This window comes from Adiantum capillus-veneris, chromosome 23 (genome assembly GCF_014529385.1).
Source record: "Adiantum capillus-veneris isolate H3 chromosome 23, ASM1452938v2, whole genome shotgun sequence".
In the NCBI taxonomy this organism is placed as follows: domain Eukaryota; kingdom Viridiplantae; phylum Streptophyta; class Polypodiopsida; order Polypodiales; family Pteridaceae; genus Adiantum; species Adiantum capillus-veneris.
In genome coordinates this window covers 19,410,741-19,427,676 of record NC_140953.1, presented here as the reverse complement: position 1 = coordinate 19,427,676, position 16,936 = coordinate 19,410,741, and the positions used below count along the sequence as shown (strand labels likewise).

General features: G+C 48.2%; 3 protein-coding genes across 3 annotated transcripts in view; 2 read left to right on the top strand and 1 right to left on the bottom strand.

The window, feature by feature from the left end:
- The window catches only part of CAND1 (cullin-associated and neddylation dissociated), a 105,284-nt gene that overhangs the window by 56,647 nt on the left and 31,701 nt on the right, over positions 1 to 16,936 (bottom strand). The window contains exons 4-5 of the mRNA XM_086496345.1: positions 15,770 to 15,980; positions 15,461 to 15,626 (exon numbers count right to left, since the gene is read on the bottom strand). Coding sequence (XP_086352471.1) covers positions 15,461 to 15,626; positions 15,770 to 15,980 — 377 coding nt within the window. The remainder of the gene's footprint in view (positions 1 to 15,460; positions 15,627 to 15,769; positions 15,981 to 16,936) is intronic.
- Positions 9,768 to 10,625, top strand: LOC147427487 (uncharacterized). Its single transcript, XM_086497750.1, has 2 exons — positions 9,768 to 10,547; positions 10,595 to 10,625. Exons 1-2 carry the CDS (start codon positions 9,838 to 9,840, stop codon positions 10,623 to 10,625), a joined length of 741 nt encoding a protein of 246 aa, XP_086353876.1. The 5' UTR covers positions 9,768 to 9,837.
- Positions 10,655 to 12,209, top strand: LOC147427486 (uncharacterized). Its single transcript, XM_086497749.1, has 3 exons — positions 10,655 to 11,221; positions 11,334 to 11,402; positions 12,081 to 12,209. The coding sequence occupies exons 1-3, from the start codon at positions 10,655 to 10,657 to the stop codon at positions 12,207 to 12,209; spliced, it is 765 nt and encodes a 254-aa protein (XP_086353875.1).

The window sequence follows — 16,936 nt, the reverse complement described above, 5'->3', positions numbered from 1 at the left end:
GGTGACCAAAAGAGGGTATGTGCTAGGCTCAACACCTTGAATAGCTAGAAGAAATCGATCCCAAGCTGACTGCTCATCTGGAGAAATGGATGATAGAACTGGAGGAGTGATCGATCGCCAGTCGGAGTCGCTCTCGACGTTGTTGAAGTCGCCTCCAACAACCCAAGAGTCTACAGCAGGTAGAGCAGCAGCCAAGGAGGACCAGAAATTAGCTGTCTCCCGAGGAGTAGTGGGTGCATATACTGACATAAAACCAATGATAGAGTCCCGAATCCGAATAGAAACATAGACTGCTCTGCCAGAGACAAGGGTGCCATGCTGCTGAACTGATGCCAAGTATCGTGGCCCCACTGAAATGCATACACCGCAACTCTGTCCATGAATGCCTAGAGCAAGCTCCCAAAAAGTGTGAGCACCCGAGGGCATGAGATTACCAAAGGGAGTGGCAATCTTATGCTCATGTACTAGTAATATATCCACAGTGCCTACTACATGAGCGTGTAAATCTCTGCGAAGTAAAAGCTTACGTGAACCTCTTACCCGAGAAGTCTGTAAACCATTAGTATTCCAAGAAACTACATGTAAATCCATAGTCTGCATGAAAGAATTGGTAAAGCATCTGACTAACTGCGCATCTTCTTGGAGGCAGCTGGGCCATCCAAGGGATGAGCTTCTGGCGGGAGAAAAGCAACCCGCAAGCCCTCTCTAAAATATGGTGTCTCATTGCACCAGCTGCGAACCTCAGCTTGTTTACATTGCATGACCGATGCGGCAGCTTTGACACCCCAAGTGCGCATAGACATAGGAAGCACCACATCTGAGGATACATGAATGATCATAGGCAATGAATAGCAAGCATAAACATCACTCCATTCCATTGCACCAATACATGAAGGGAAGTGTGGAGACAATACATCTGGAGCGGAAGTAGACAACCATAAATTAAGCTGAGCCATAGTTTGTGCATGCACAAAATGCACAACCTGATCCTCAGACCATTCCTGAGCTGCATGGAATGGAAGGAAAAAGGAATGGGTAGGCTGAGAGCGACTGCCTATTAAAGAGGGAACACAACCTGGCTTGTGATGCATAAGGTAGAGTTGCACCCGCAATGGTCCTTCTGAGTCACCGCACATTTCAGCCCGATGAGTGCCCTAGGAAAGGGGGCAAGAGCTGAGAAAACTGCGTGGGACGTAAGTATGAGCGGCTGAGGGAGGGGGTGGACCAGAAGGTGGAGAAGGAGCGGGCAGGGGAATGGCAAGTGAATGAGGAGCAGAGGTAAGTGATCCTGGGCTGAAGAAGCAGAATGGCGAGGAGAAGCTGGGGGTAAGGGAGTGGCGGAAACTTGAGAGGGAGCAGGAGAGTTAACACTGGGGGTTGCATGCGGGGTGGGTTGCTGACGAGGACGGAAGGAATGGTTACGACCTACTGTCTATCATGCAGTCTCAGTAGGAATTGAAGCAGAGGGAGGAACATGGAGGGTTGGAGCTCTGGGAGCACCCTTAGGCTGCTGAGGTGCTCGAGTAGTAGTAGTAGGAACCGACTGTGGATGTTGACCACGTGGCTGGGCGTGGTTGCCACGAGCTGGCTGTTGTTGTCGCCGATGGCGTGGCTGAGTGGGGCAATCGCGTGCCAAGTGTCCCATTTCGTGACAACGTAAACTCTGTCCTGGGCGGCTAGTGACTACCATTCGGCAAGAGTAGTCTCGATCACGCACAGCCACAGTAACTGTATCTGGTAATGAAGTATCCCCAAACACCACGACCTGAATGCGAGGTGGACCAGATGAGAAGATGCAGGATCCTGGAACTACTGTGCCAAAATGAGCAGCAATCATCTGAAGGAGATGCTCATCAATAAAATGGAGAGGCATATCCGGGAAGGAAAGCGTAAGAGGGAATCTGGGAATAAGATGCCGACTGTCAAACTCCTCAGTAGTAAACTCGGGATACCACCTCGTCAAGTATATCATTCTGCGATCAGAGAGTATCTGAGAGCGAGCCAGGAGAGCTGAGGCAATGGCGGGATCTGAAAGACGTACCATGAATATGCCTCTGCCAAGTAATGTAAGTTCCGAGACCCGTCCCTGAGTAGTGCCCAATGCAGTCTGACACCAATCACGTTTAGAAGAGCCAGGTGGAGACTGTCCAATCATCCGGCCAACCAAGGCATGCTGTGCCAATTGTTGAATTTTGGAGTCAATGCGTGTCAACAGGTCACCAGTACAATCCACACGACAAGCAAGTGGTGATGGAGCGCTGTGTGTAGCACTCAAGACCGGCAAAGCCGCCATGAAGAATGGGGGAGACTGGCAAACGGGAAAAGCAAGACCCGAAGTGGAGCTTGAACTCTGTCACTCTCTCTCTCTTTGTCTCCTTCCCTTGCAGGTAGTAGAACGATGCACACGGTGAAGGTTTGAAACAGGTGGGGTTGGCGGACTGTTAGGGTTTCGGAGAATTAGGGTTGCAGGATATTAGGGTTTCAGGGATTAGGGTTTCAAGAAATTAGGGGTTGAGGAAGGGACTGCAGGTACTCGGAGGCAGAGACGCGTGGGGCAGCTGAACGCGTGGCGGCAAACTGCAGGCAGCAGAGCGCGAGGTGGCGGCTGCAGGCAGGAGACGCAGCGACAGGATGCAGGTAGGGTTCGCGCAGACAAATTCGCGCAACAAGGAACAGTTAGGTTTTCGTGCAGCAGACAGATTCGCGCAACGCCAACAGTTAGGGTTCGCGCAAGCAGATTCGCGCAGCGGGAACAGTTAGGGTTCGCGCTGTAGAAGCTGTAACAGTTAGGGTTCGCGCTGTAGAAGCTGTAACAGTTAGGATTCGCGCTGTAGAAGCTGTAACAGTTAGCTCTCTCTCTCTCTCTCTCTCTCTCTCTCTCTCTCTCTCTCTCTCTCTCTCTCTCTCTCCAACTTGAGAGGAAGTCAAGGAATGTAAACGCTCTCTTGTGGACTTGAATGCTTTAAAGGAGCGCATGAGCAATGTAGAGCATGACCATGTATTGAAAGAGGACAAATTTGACACCATGAGCCGGGATGTATGCGACATAAAAAATGTATGCACAAACAGGTCTTGGGCTGATGTATGTGGTAACAATGTGGTTCCTAATTCCTCACTGATGCAAGCTATGGTTCAAACAAAGAATGTTGAGAATGTGGATGTGGAGGAGTTGAAGGAACGGGAGCGACATTCCAAGAACATTGTTATTCGTGGAATTCCCGAAGAGAAGTTAGAGACACCTCCTTCTCTTGCCATTGTTATCGAAGATTTCTTCAAAACCCACTTTGGCATGTCCGGAGTTATGGTCTATCGAGCACATGGAGTGGGGAAGCAAGGAGCTCCTCGCTCGGGAGAACGGCCAATTGTATGCACCATGTCGGATAAGACCAAACAAAAGATTATCCTTGATAATAATTAAATATATTTGAGGGATACAAAATGTTTTATATGTGAAGATCGCACTATTAAGCAACAAAATATGTGTCGCAAGGCATATGAGGAAAAGAATAAGAAAACCAAGGAGATCTCTCACGACGAAAATGTGCCCAAGGAGGAGGCAAGTCCCTCGAGCAAATAGGGATGCGTGACCTATGTGACCGAGTTACAATTGAAAATATGCTTTTGGAATTGTAACGGATATCCATGGAATGCGGGGGTTGGCATTTATGAACTAACGAGCAAAGCCGATGTTGTACTTCTTGTTGAAACTTGGGAGCATGATACACAAAGGATTCACCGCTTAGAGGATTACAATGTACATTCATTGATGTGGTCAAAGAATCTCGAGCAACGAAGAGGATAAGGAGAGGTAGCATGTATGGTTAAGAAAGGATTGAAAGATTTTGTATCAGTTGTGAAAGATAGCAAGTACAAACGTTGATAGATTCTTGATCCTTCTCAACCGATGAGCTCCCAAAGCGAGCAATTCTACTTTCAAGCACGAGGGATATGGTTATGCAGGTGCTAAAATGGATACAAGATACATATATGCGTAAACCTCAGAGATCGGAGCCGCCTACATGCAAAGGGTGGACTTCAATTCGCCTTGAGCATGAGAGGACTAGCCAACCTATAATAGAAGAGGGGTGTTCATGAGGCCCTTGCTAGAGATCAATCCAGGGAGTGTCTACTTCGGCATCACCATCCATTGCCCGCTCTTTTTGCAAAGATGGCTGAGGGTCGGACGCCATTGCTTATGTTGAATGGGAACCACATTGATATGCTTGATGGGCCTTGGTACGGTTTAGGATGGAGTCCTTAAAGCATACTCAAGTTGACGTAAAGGAGTCCAACGTTGATGGTGAGAACTCACTCTTGCTCGATCTATTAAGGTAAAAAGAAAGAAATACATTTTTGGAATCGTCTGCAACGATGGCGGCATGGGCCTGCACGTGAAAGGCCGCCATGGAGAAGCTGGGCGCCATGAGAAGGTCGAGGGGCAGCATGGGCCACGCAGTTGAGAAGACTCGGAGGCCACCCACTTCAACAAAAGGAGAGCAGTCAGCTTTTTTGCATTAAGCTGAAAGCCGCTTGCAATGATGGAGGGATGGTATGCACGTGGGCGCCGCCAGCAAGAGAAAGGGAAGCCGCGAGGCGAGGTGAGGGGAGCCATGCTGAAGGCTCCCACTTACAGAGCAATATAAAAAGGGGGAGCCGAGCAAAAGGAGGGGCTGCTCGAGGATTGTAGAGGGCATGCAATGTAAGGGGGAGCAGGAGGGCGGCAGCTCGTTTTGGAGAGCTTGCCATGCCAAGCAGGGACCTGAGCCTTGAGGAGGGCTTTAGCTGAGAGGGGTCATCCAGAGCAGCTAGAAACGGACTGCAAGGTCGGCTTCATAGGGCGGCAACTACACAAGTTGGAGAAGGGGGAAGAACCATGCAGAGCCGTACTCGGGCTAGAGCTAACAAACGAGAAGGAAGCACCTGTAAGCAAAAGGAGTTGGGGCGATGTGTTGCAGGGCGGCCAGCTTGAAGAGAAGGGAGGCAACCCTTTCGGGAGGTAGTCTCGGTGGAGCTTAAAGAGAGAGCTCATTGAAGGATCGTTGAAGCAAGCACACAAGGTGCAAGGGCTGTCATGCTCAAGATGGGCATCGAGAGGCCGTAGTCAAAGAATGAGAGAAAGCTCATCCTAGGCCGCCAGGTCAGGAGCGAGACTATGTGAAGCAAATGTCAAGAGCTCAGAGAGCTTGTATTCAAAGGAGCCCCTATCGTGAATAAGGAAGGGGCATCATAGCTTTGGAGCTCCTCTCAATGCATGAGACAAGCTCGCCATAGGAGAAGGGCACTTTGATTTTGCATAACTATGTAAGTAGCTTCCTTCTGGGGATGGTCTTCAGGACTGAACAAGGCTGATGATTCAACCATGTGAGTGTGTAGAGAGAGAGAGAGAGAGAGAGAGAGAGAGAGAGAGAGAGAGAGAGAAAGAAAGATTTTTAACGTCTATGTCAGGCCGAAATCGGCCTATGAGACAAATCAAATGTACATGGTGTGTATGTCATCCGTCTATCGGAAAGACAAATGAAACAAAAACTGATACAAAACTGAACTGAGTGTAGGTAGTGGGGTATCTGAGGAGGGATGGAGCTCTATCTCTAGGGGTATATGCATGTCTATATGCTCAAGGTAGTACAATCATGAGAATGCATCAAGCTATCTAGCTCCATCCTGTACTAATGGGGGGATGTAAGATGTGGTACATGGGCGGGTCTGGTGCCAAGGCTGCCCGGATGAAAGCTGTCGGGTCGGCCCTCATCCGGGCCACTCGCTCCTCAGTGGCACGGCGCTCCCGGGCTCGGATCTCCTCGATCTGTCGGTGGTGGGAGCTCGCGCCCCTGTAGCCTGTGACTCGTGGTCGTCGTCTAGTTCGGCTCACCTCCGCCTGTGGGAGTGTCACTCCCCTCTGAGTGTCTGGTGGGGGAGGGGCGGTAATCCTTTGAAAGAAGTCTGTGAGCTGCGACTGTCTCCCCTCTGTCTGTGTAGCTGTGTGTGGCTGTAGTAGTGTGTCCCGATGGCTTTGTATCTCTAGTAAGAACCGTCCGAGAGAGAGAGAGAGAGAGAGAGAGAGAGAGAGAGAGAGAGAGAGAGAGACTCCTATGTGTACTCTAGAGTGAGAATAGTTTTTTGTTTAGAGAGGTTTCTTCTAAAAAAGTTTGCCAGTGTGTGCTTTGAGGCAACTGAAAAGAGTCTTAAGGATTGTGTATGGGTGTGTTTGCCTGAGCGCCATCATCTTTTGGCGACCCTGCTGGGGAACAATGTTTTTTGTATCGTAAAGCTCCCAGATAAGTCTTGAGGGGCATTTCCAAGGATAACTCCAACCGTACTGAAGTTTTGAAGGCCAAGGTGTTGCAGATGGCGTATTCCAAGATTGACGGGTGGTTTAGTGGAGCACCAGGGCAGAGGATTCGACCTTAGATATGGCTGGTAGAGCTAGAGATGGAGGAGTTGCATATCCAGACACATGAAGCAATGGCAGATTATGTGTGGCAAGGGCTTCGCGGAGCTGCATGGAGGATCTATTGCAATGGGCAGCCTTGCCATGGCAGCATACAGAGGTGCAACAGGTTCCAGAGTCGGTGAGCGGCCGCGGAGAGGTGTCTCCGGTAGTAGACTCTGTGGGAACTGATGGAGATGCAATCTTAGAGTGCGGGTCATCATGTGTCAAGGACGAGGAGATTTTCCCTCTACGTGATGGTGATACCAACTTGGAGTCTGAAAAGGTATGGGATGAATTCTTGTCTTGCTTAGCTAATGATGTGGTGGTTGAGCCAGTGCAATCAAAGGAGGAGAGATTGGCGCGCCATGCGGTAGAAGCTCTGCCAGAGCAAGGGGTTGGGCAATTACCCACTGTCGAGGAGCAGGTGGTAATAGAGTTTGAGGCTGTACCAGATGAAGTCTCTGCTGAAGAGGATGAAGTGTTAGCACATGAGTCTGCAGATGAGGGCTTGGTTGGTCCTTTTGCCAGATTGGAGGCTTTGGATATGTTGGATGACAGAGAGGACGTGGATGTAGATGATGAATGGGGTTTTGATGACCTAGATATTCCGATGGACCCATCCCAGGTTGTTTATGTCAATGAGGCTCTTGACAGGATCAAAGCCATGAGAGCGCTGAACAGTGTTCGTGAGTCAAAAAAGCAAGAAATGCAACAGTCAATGCTAGATGAAACCTCTCTCAACACTCATGAAGCAGATGTAATCAATCAAGGAGATGCCTTTCTCACACAGGGCATCTGCTTTTATGTCGGTGGCAATTTTGAATGGTCTTATCGTGGTGTGGCAGCTACAGGTCCCAAGCTTCAGGTGGAGAGTATGGCATGTATGCACACCTTGTCTATATGCTCGTGTTCTTGTGCCGAGGCTTTATGTTCAAGGTACAAGCCTCAAGAGGGTGCCCAATTTGTTTGGGATCCAGGCGAGAATCGGTCTTCAAGTAGGGAGGCTCAGAGCTTTCCCTTTGATCCAGGTGGGATTTCAGTTCGAGTATCCAGTAGGAGGAGGCAGTAGAGGAACAGTCTCAAAGCGGCCTACAATGTATATAATATGGTTTTTTTTTTCATGGTTTTAGAGCTCTCAAGCATATTGTACAGGTTTCTTGGCGACATGTGCTCATACTTCTCTAGTGAAGCTTGAGTTGAGCATCAATGCTCAACTAAGGGGTTGGGCAAAGATGATGGTTTCTAGATTTTCCTCATAGAGCGCATCCAAGAGCAGGACAACCCCATGGTTGGCGGCTTCCGTAATGACTCTCCAAGTGCTAAAGCAGGTTTGAGGTGTATTTGACTGAAAGCTTCAAAATGTTGAGCTCATTGGGACCGGTCCATGCTAAGATCAACCTATTTCGAAGCTTAAATCTAACTGTCATGCAAGACAGACTCCAACCAGTAAGACAAACAGGCATCGTAGCATGTATATGCCTGAAGATAGAATCCCAAAGGCTACTTTATTGGGGATTGAGTCCTCCTATTTTGGAATCAAAAGTTGCCTTGTGGCATGGAGAATCATCATAACAATATTGGCTAACCCTTGATGGTCGGGATGAAGGTTCAAGTCAAAGTCACCACTCTCCATGTACCCTTGAGGAGAGGGCTGAAATTATGGAAGCTGAGAAGGTTTCATGAGAACAAGGCCTTGGTGGTTGTTTTTTCTGATCTGTCAACGTTTCCAGCGGTCAAATTGAGCACGTGAAGTAAGGAAGGCTTGAGGGCGAGATAATCATGGGCATGGGAGAAGGCTCTCGAGGCCTGCACGAGCTTGCCTAAAAAAGGAGTTGCACTAGAGCTAGGGGGGACCATCTCAGGAGGAGCTACAGAGGGACGCTAGGCCTGGTACCTGAATCGAAGAAGGGGGTAGCCGTGGACCACCGAGCTGCAAACCAAGCTCTGAAGCGAGCTCACAAGGGGCAGAAGGAGGCTGCCATCCTGAGCAATTCTGGAGGGAGCACCATAGAGAGAGCCCGGATTCGACCTGCAGACAGGAAAGGGGGAAAAAATCTGACGAGCTCAGTAGGGAGCCCTCAAGGGAGGCTGCAAGGGTGGTGAAGGCAGGAAGACGGTGTGGCCATCATCGACAAGGACAGCCAGGTGTGAGGGCTTGCAGCATGAGTCTACGAGGGGCACTGCCCGTGGAAGCTTTTGGGAAGCCGTATCTGAGGGCAGTAGCTGCCACGGGGTTTGGTAGTCAAGGGAAAGGACAATAGAGGGTGATCACTCAGAGGTTTCCATCAGAAGGGGTCGTCAATGCATATTGAAGGATGGCCGTGAGGAGAGAAAAGACAGCTCCCTACTAGCGCTTTCACTAGGTGTTGATGAGGGGCAGCCAACGGGAGGAAAGCACCAGAAGAGTGATGTATGAAGGTGGCCATGCATGCCGCTGTGGAAGGGAGAGAAATCTGAGAGCAAGAGTTGGAAAGGCCTTCAGAACTGTAGATAAGAGGCGTTAGCCTTGGGGAGTGTAGGCGACTGGAGTTTGAAGCTGAAAAGCAGGTTCAGAGGGCTGCAAGAAGGAGTGCGGCCTGAAAGGAGGTGGTCTCCGGTGGAGTTACAGGCTGAAGTTAGAGTGGGAAAAAGTGACTTATAAAGCAAAGTTGATACAATAAAGGAGGGGATCGTTCTTTCTTGGTCGACCCGTCAAAGTATGCATGGGGATTTATAAAATTTCATCATTATGCAGCTGTTTTTTTAAAGGATTCTGCCATGATATAGGCTATGTCAGCTTTGCTCTAAACCCATGTCTATTTTCTCTATGGCTCTCGTATTTTATGGTGTATCGGGTGTGAGAAAGTCCAAAGTGGAAACAGGTGATGCAGAGTAGATGTCTGTAATCATCGACAATGCCCTTCAATATTTATCTCCAATAAGGAAAGTATTAGATCACAAAACTGCACAGGTTCTCTGACAACAAAAATAAGGCAAGGAGGGGTAAGAGAGAGAGACTTTCAAGCCTCTGGGTAGAGTAGATGTGGTGGTCTGGGTGTGTTTGCCCAAGGTGTCATCATCTTTTGGCGATCCCGCTGGGGACGGGTGTTTTTTGTGTTGAAAATCTCCCAGATAAGTCTTTGAGGGCAATGTAGAGATACTTTCAGTTGTTTTAAAGCCTTAAACCTGCCAAGTGGATGCAAATGGCGCAGTCAAAGATCGACAGTTGGTTTAGCGGAGCGCTAGGCCAGAGAATTCGACCATGGATATGGCTTGTGGAGCTAGAAATGGAGGAGTTGCAGATCTATGAGGACCGAGAAATGGCCGACTATGCTTGGCAAGGACTAAGAGGAGCTGCATGGAGAATCTACTGCAACCTTTCAGCAATAGAGTAAAAGAGTTGGTATCAAATAAAGCTGGCGTTGCTTATGGCCTTTTGTGAAGATCAAAAGAGGTTCATGGGTTCGACAGCCATAGCAGAGGCAGTAACTGATGATGAAGAATCATCGACATCTATCGATAGCGGATATATGGGCGAGTCTGAGGACAATGGCAGTGGCAGAACCTCAAATAGTGCCGAAGATGTGGGAATCTCGAGCAGGATTTTGGATGCAGTGCCTGGTGGAGTGCATACTGTAGACGAGCAAGACAGTGAGGAGGATGGTGCATATTCTGGTTGTACACCCAGTTCAACTGAAGGCTTCCAAGGGATATTGGAAACTAGTCTGTCAAAGCAAGAGGGTGGGCAATCTGACCATGATCAGCAGCACGTGGAGGAGAGTCTGGTTCCAGAGTCGATGTGCGGCCATGGAGAGTTGTCTCAGATAGCACGCTCTGTAGGAACTGATGCAGATGCAGCCCTAGAGTGCAGGCCATCATGTGTCAAGAACCAGGAAATTTTTCCTCTGCCTAATGTTGATGCAGACTTGGACTCCGAGAAGGTATGGACTGAATTTATGTCTTGCTTGGTTGATGACGTAACTATTGAGCAGGTGCACTCAGAAGAGGTAATAGTGGTCTGCCAGCTGATAGAGGCGCTGCGAGAGCAAGGGGTTGGGCAATCGTCCAATATCCAAGAACAAGTGGTGATTGAGATCGAGGCCGAGGTGGAAGAGATCTCTGCTGAAGGCGATGAAGTGTCAGTGCATGATTCTGCAGATGAAGAGTTGGTTGCTGCTATTGCAGATTTAGAAGCTGTGAGCGTGCTCGATGGTGATGAGATTCTGTCCAAAAAAGGATGGCAGTATGTGTGGGGATATGGCGCAAGTAGGGAGTTCTTTTGATGATGGAGATGATGATATGGCTTTTTTTTATAGTCTCTTATCAGAAGAGGGTGATTATGAGCCTACATCTTCTCCCTTTGATGCCGATATGTTTGAAGACATTACTTGTGAGTATCTAGATAGTTTGCTTGATGAAGACGTGCCTCTTGAAGTGGTCACAGGTGTTCCGAGGGAGTTTTTGCCTTCTGCTGATGCCTCTAATGTCTTCAAGGGCTTAGTATACCTCTTTGCAGATGATGATTGGGGTTTTGACGACCCGGATGTTCTGATAGACTCTTCCCAGGCTGTGTACGTCAACAAGGCTCTATACAGGATCAAAGCTGTGAGAGCCCTACACAGTGTTCAAGAGTTCAAAGAGCTAGAGATGCAGCCACTAGTGCTCGGAAACATAGCTCGCGGCACTCATGAGGTCCAAGTCAAAGAAACCATTCAAGGAGATGCCTTTCTCACACAGGGAATCTGGTCTTATGTCGGTGGCAATTTTGAATGGTCTTATGGTGGTGTGACAGCTACAGGTCCCGAGCTTCAGGTAGATAGTATGGCATGTATGCACACCTTGTGTGTATGCTTGTGTTCTTGTGCTGAGGCTGTGTGTTCAAGATACAAGCCTCAAGAGGATGTGCAATTTCATTGGGATCCAGGTGAAAGCCAATTCTCAAGTAGGGAGGCTGAGAGCTTCCCCTTTAATCCGGGAGGATGTTTCTCTTCAGGTTGGAGGGCACGAAGCTTTCCCTTTGATCGAGGAAGGGTTTCTTTTTCAAGTACCTAGTAGGTGGAAGTAGTCGAGAGAGTGATGTCAGAGCTGCTAACAATGTAAATATGTTTTTTTCCAAGTTTTTGGAGTTTTCAGCATGCTGTACAGGTTTCTTGCCGACAGGTGTACATAGTTTTCCAGAAAAGCTTGGGTTGAGCATGAATGCTCGACTAAGGGGTTGGGCAAAGATGATAGATTCTTGATCCTTCTCAACCGATGCGCTCCCAAAGCGAGCAATTCTACTTTCAAGCACGAGGGATATGGTTATGCAGGTGCTAAAATGGATACAAGATACATATATGCGTAAACCTCAGAGATCGGAGCCACCTACATGCAAAGGGAGGACTTCGATTTGCCTTGAGCATGAGAGGACTGGCCAACCTATAATAGAGGAGGGGTGTTCATGAGGCCCTTGCTAGAGATCAATCCGGGGAGTGTTTACTTCGGCATCACCATCCATTGTCCGCTCTTATTGCAAAGATGGCTGAGGGTCGGACGCCATTTCGCTTATGTTGAATGGGAACCACATTGATATGCTTGATGGGCCTTGGCACGGTTTAGGATGGAGTCCTTAAAGCATACTAAAGTTGACCAACGTTGATGGTGAGAACTCACTCTTGCTCGATCTATTTAGGTAAAAAGAAAGGAATACATTTGTGGAATCGTCTGCAACGATGGCGGCATGGGCCTGCACGTGAAAGGCCGCAGTGGAGAAGCTGGGCGCCATGAGAAGGTCGAGGGGCAGCATGGACCACGCAGTTGAGAAGACTCAGAGGCCACCCACTTCAACAAAAGGAGAGCAGTCAGCTTTGCTGCATTAATCTGGAAGCCGCTTGCAATGATTGAGGGATGGCATGCACGTGGGCGCCGCCAGCAAGAGAAAGGGAAGCCGCCGCGAGGCGAGGTGAGGGGAGCCATGCTGAAGGCTCCCACTTGCAGAGCAATATAAAAAGGGGGAGTCGAGCAGGAGGAGAGGCTGCTCGAGGACTGTAGAGGGCATGAAGTGTAAGGGGGAGCAGGAGGGTGGCAGCTCGTTTTGGAGAGCTAACCATGCCAAGCAGGGACCTGAGGAGGGCTTTAGCTGAGAGGGGTCATCCAGAGCAGCTAGAAACGGACTGCAAGGTCGGCTTCAGAGGGCGGCAACTACACAAGTTGGAGAAGGGGGAAGAACCATGCAGAGCCGTACTCAGGCTAGAGCTAACAAACGAGAAGGAAGCACCCGTAAGTAGAAGGAGTTGGAGCGCTACTATAAAAAAGGATATGTGCTGCAGGGCGGCCAGCTTGAAGAGAAGGGAGGCAACCCTTTCGGGAGGTAGTCTCGGTGGAGCTTAAAGAGAGAGCTCGTTGAAGGATCGTTGAAGCAAGCACACAAGGTGCAGGGGCTGTCATGCTCAAGCTGGGCATCAAGAGGCCGTAGTCAAAGAATGAGAGAAAGCTCATCATAGGCCGCCAGGTCAGGAGCGAGACTGTGTGAAGCAGATGTCAAGAGCTCAGGGAGCTTGTATTCATAGGAGCCCCTATCGTGAATAAGGAAGGGGCATCATAGCTTTGGAGCTCCTCTCAGTGCATGAGACAAGCTCGCCATAGGAGAAGGGCACTTTGATTTTGCATAACTATGTAAGTAACTTCCTTTTGGGGATGGTCTTCAGGACTGAACAAGGCTGATGATTCAACCATGTGAGTGTAGAGAGAGAGAGAGAGAGAGAGAGAGAGAGAGAGAGAGAGAGAGACTCCTATGTGTACTCTAGAGTGAATAGTTTTTGTTTAGAGGGGTTTCTTCTAAAAAAGTGTGCCAGTGTGTGCTTTGAGGCAACTGAAAAGAGTCCAAGGAATGTGTCTGGGTGTGTTTGCCCGAGCCCCATCAACGTTATGTATGGCTGTAAATTATGACACCAAAAAGAGCACCCGTTTTTATAGCCGGTTCCTACATTCCTCATCATGATTCCCTCTTTTATACTTGCATGGATAGAGATCAGTCATTTTTTGATTTAGAAGAAGACATTGCTTATTTCAAAGGTGAAGGTGATGTTATTGTATTTGGGGATATGAATGCTCGCACAAAAATATTGCAACATGACACTCAACAATTTGATATGCCATACATTTCAAAGGAGTTGGAGGAAGTTCACTTGTATGATCGAATTCTTGGTAGGATTTTGGAAGCGCTTGTGGGACAGCAGACAGTCAAGGAGAGTCACTATGTTCCAATTGCCAGTTACACATCGAGCTACTGCAATAGGAGTTGGTTCGTGCACAACCGCCTCTCGGTGGTATGTGCCACATATGACCACCCACTTGAGACCCAGCTTCACTGTTTGTGGGACTGCCCATGGCACAGCAGGTCTGGCTTCCAAATCTTTGGTTGATCCTGCACTTTCTACAGCCAGCCAGTACACTTGGGGTGCTGCAGCTTGGTCGACACTCATGGGTCCAGCACTTCGCATTGAGATGGCTTCCGTCAGCAAGATGATTGTGATCCACGAGGACCAGCCTACACTCTAGCCCGCCATAGAGCTTGTTCCTCAGGAGTGGAGCAGAGAGATAAGAGTGTTGTTGGGAGCTCATATGCAGCAGCTTGACACAGTGGTTCATTTGACGAGCCCACTGCTTCCGCATCTTCGGGCTCGACCCGTCCCACCGGCGGAGACTGTCCATGACATTTGGCTGAATCTGATCCATACACTCAGGGGCTAGTTCGATACTTCAAGGAAACTCTGACCGCATGCAGGAGCGCCGCGAGGCCTTCTTGCGACCATGGTGACCAGGGCTCTTCTTCACCATGGTTCATGGAACCCCTAGATGGCAATACCATCCACCACTATGGTTGTTTCCTCCTCCCATATCCTAATTTAGCCATTATTGTACACATCTTACCTTTTCATTGGGAGAGTCTCCCCACATTTTGATGTAGCCCTCTCTAGCAAGGGCAGGTCGTAGCCCATTGGAGTTTTTTTTAACTAATGGAAGGATCTTTTTCTTGAAAAAAACCTTGGATTTCAATGCCAATGGCTCAAACACAAGCAACGCTAGTGGCCTACTGGCCATGCATCGTCCTTGAACCTCCAGGCCTTGTCCACTTGCTCGTAGCAAGGGCTTGGGGCGAAAGAAAGAAAAATAAGATAAAATTAAAATAACAGGAAACAAAATAAAATAAGTAGACAACAAGATACACCTCATGGTGACAAAGTGTAAATGTATGTGCCATGTGTGAGTAAGCGAGAGAATGTGTATACGTGCGTGCGTGTGTAAGGATGTGTGTCTTGGACGTAAGTGTGTATGAGGATAGGGGCTGCAGAGGCTTGAGTACACGGCTATGCGACAAGGGGCACAAGTTCATGCAAGGATATGATTGGAGATTACACTAGGACAGAAGCACAATTCTTTGCGAATGATACAACACAAAGGACAGAAAGCCCCACATGCCACATATATAGTAAGCCGGGGCATATATCTCTATCATATACCACCACCTGTGTGGGGACATGAAACAGGCTATTAATGTTTGCAAAAGGCAAAATACCTATGTGACCAAATGCTATACGCATCGTATCTTCAGTGAGAGCGTTATGTTCACCTTCCAGATGCTTTTCCTCATGCTTACAGGCTTTCTCATCACGTGCACTGGCCCTTGGTTGTGGGTTGGTCCATTTCATCCCCCCCCCCCCCCAAAAAAAAAAAAAAAAAAAAACATATATAATCTGCTTGTAAGTTGTACCTTAAATTAAATAAACCAAACATGATATTTCCACAAGTAATTGTAAACACGCTGACCCCATACACTCTTTTACTCAGAGGATTACCACTACTAGTATCCCATTTAAAATCGAAGGCCACACTTAGGGTAGAATCTTCTCATAACATAGAACCAAATACTGCTTTTCCACAAACAATTCCAACACATTGATGACATACACTTGCATTATACTACTAGAATCCCCTTCAACATCAAAACTACAACTCCTAGTAGCACTTCTAGTAAAATAGCTCCCAGAAAACAGAAATTAATGTCCTCACCAAGACATTGGATGGCCCTTTTTCGCAGACTAGCTTGATTGGAGATAAGCTGCACAAGCAGTGAACTCAACAAGTTTTCATGCTCTGCTACCATCAAACTGCCAAATCGATGAAGCACGTCACACATAATATCGAGACACTCGCCTTTAACTTCAGAGCTGGTTTCCTGAAAACATTTAAATAGTAGCTCAATAATAGCTGCCAAGGTATCTCAAGTTCAGTGTTTGTAATGCTTAATGATTAAACAAAAAAATATGCACAACAAAAATAAAAAGAATGAAGCATGTAGGTCGACACAAAGGTACATACCACTGCAGAGATTCCTTTCACCAATTTGGGTGAAAGCAATCCCACAACAGCTTGCGCAATGGAACCACTGTTAATCTCTGCAACAACAGTCTTAAGGGCAATGCTAGCAATGTCTCGTTGTTGTTCTTTCCCTGTCAAAAGCCTCTTGCATAACGTATCCACTATATCTACAACGCGGCCCTCGCTGACCTTTTTAACCAATGGAGCCAAACTGTATCAAACAAGGTGATAACTGCTCAAGACCAGACAACTAGAAAAAAACAAAAGATGTGGCTAATATGTTGCCGTTGCACAAACCAGCAAGGCGTTCAAACATCCATAATACAATCAGCTGAGCTAGCAGACATGCAATATTGATTTATAAACAAACTCTCCAATATGGCGTGCAAAAGCCAATCAAAATGAAGATATAAGCCACTTGTGAAGATTGATACTCACTTTTGGTTGGGGGTTTGGGGGGGAGGGGGGCAGACGCAGGTATCTACAGGTTCTAGAAGGTCAGAGGCAAAGAGAGCTATGAGGAGGCAAGCAAAGACAAGGAGGAGAAGAGGACAAAGGCAGACAGAGGCTCCTCGGACTTTCACACGTTTATAGACGTAGAGATCCTATTCCACAAGATCCACCTCTGGATGCTTCATCTTCTTCGGCAACCATACCACGAGGTTCTAGATCTTCATACGGCTCTTGGGGAAACTGTTGTACTTTCATGTAGTTCTAATAGAGATGAGAGTTTAAACATCATCGGTTCCATATTCTGTTCTGTAAGAAAGGGGTCCCCAGGTGATCAGCCAGAGCAAAGAAATTCCCCCAAAACCACTCCCCCAGGTCCCACTGTACTCCCACCAAAGGGTGGCTTTCCCAAGCCCAGAGCTGCCACTGTCCGGACTCAAGATCTAACGGGTAACGGTCTATGACCTCCCACTAATGCCCACAACTCTTGATTCGCTGAAACCAACACTCAACCACCTCTGGCGCCTCGGCAGTGACTCTGTGGAGGCGACCCTCCCTCTGAACCTCAAAGAACGGGCAGGAACCTACAAGCCCTGGCTGCAATGAGGACCTATCAGAAGATGATGTGTCCACCCGAAAACTGACAAGATTTAAAGTTACAAGTTCTTCCAACGTATTGGGTCCCGTCCGACGGGGCCCTGAGGGGCACAAGGAAAA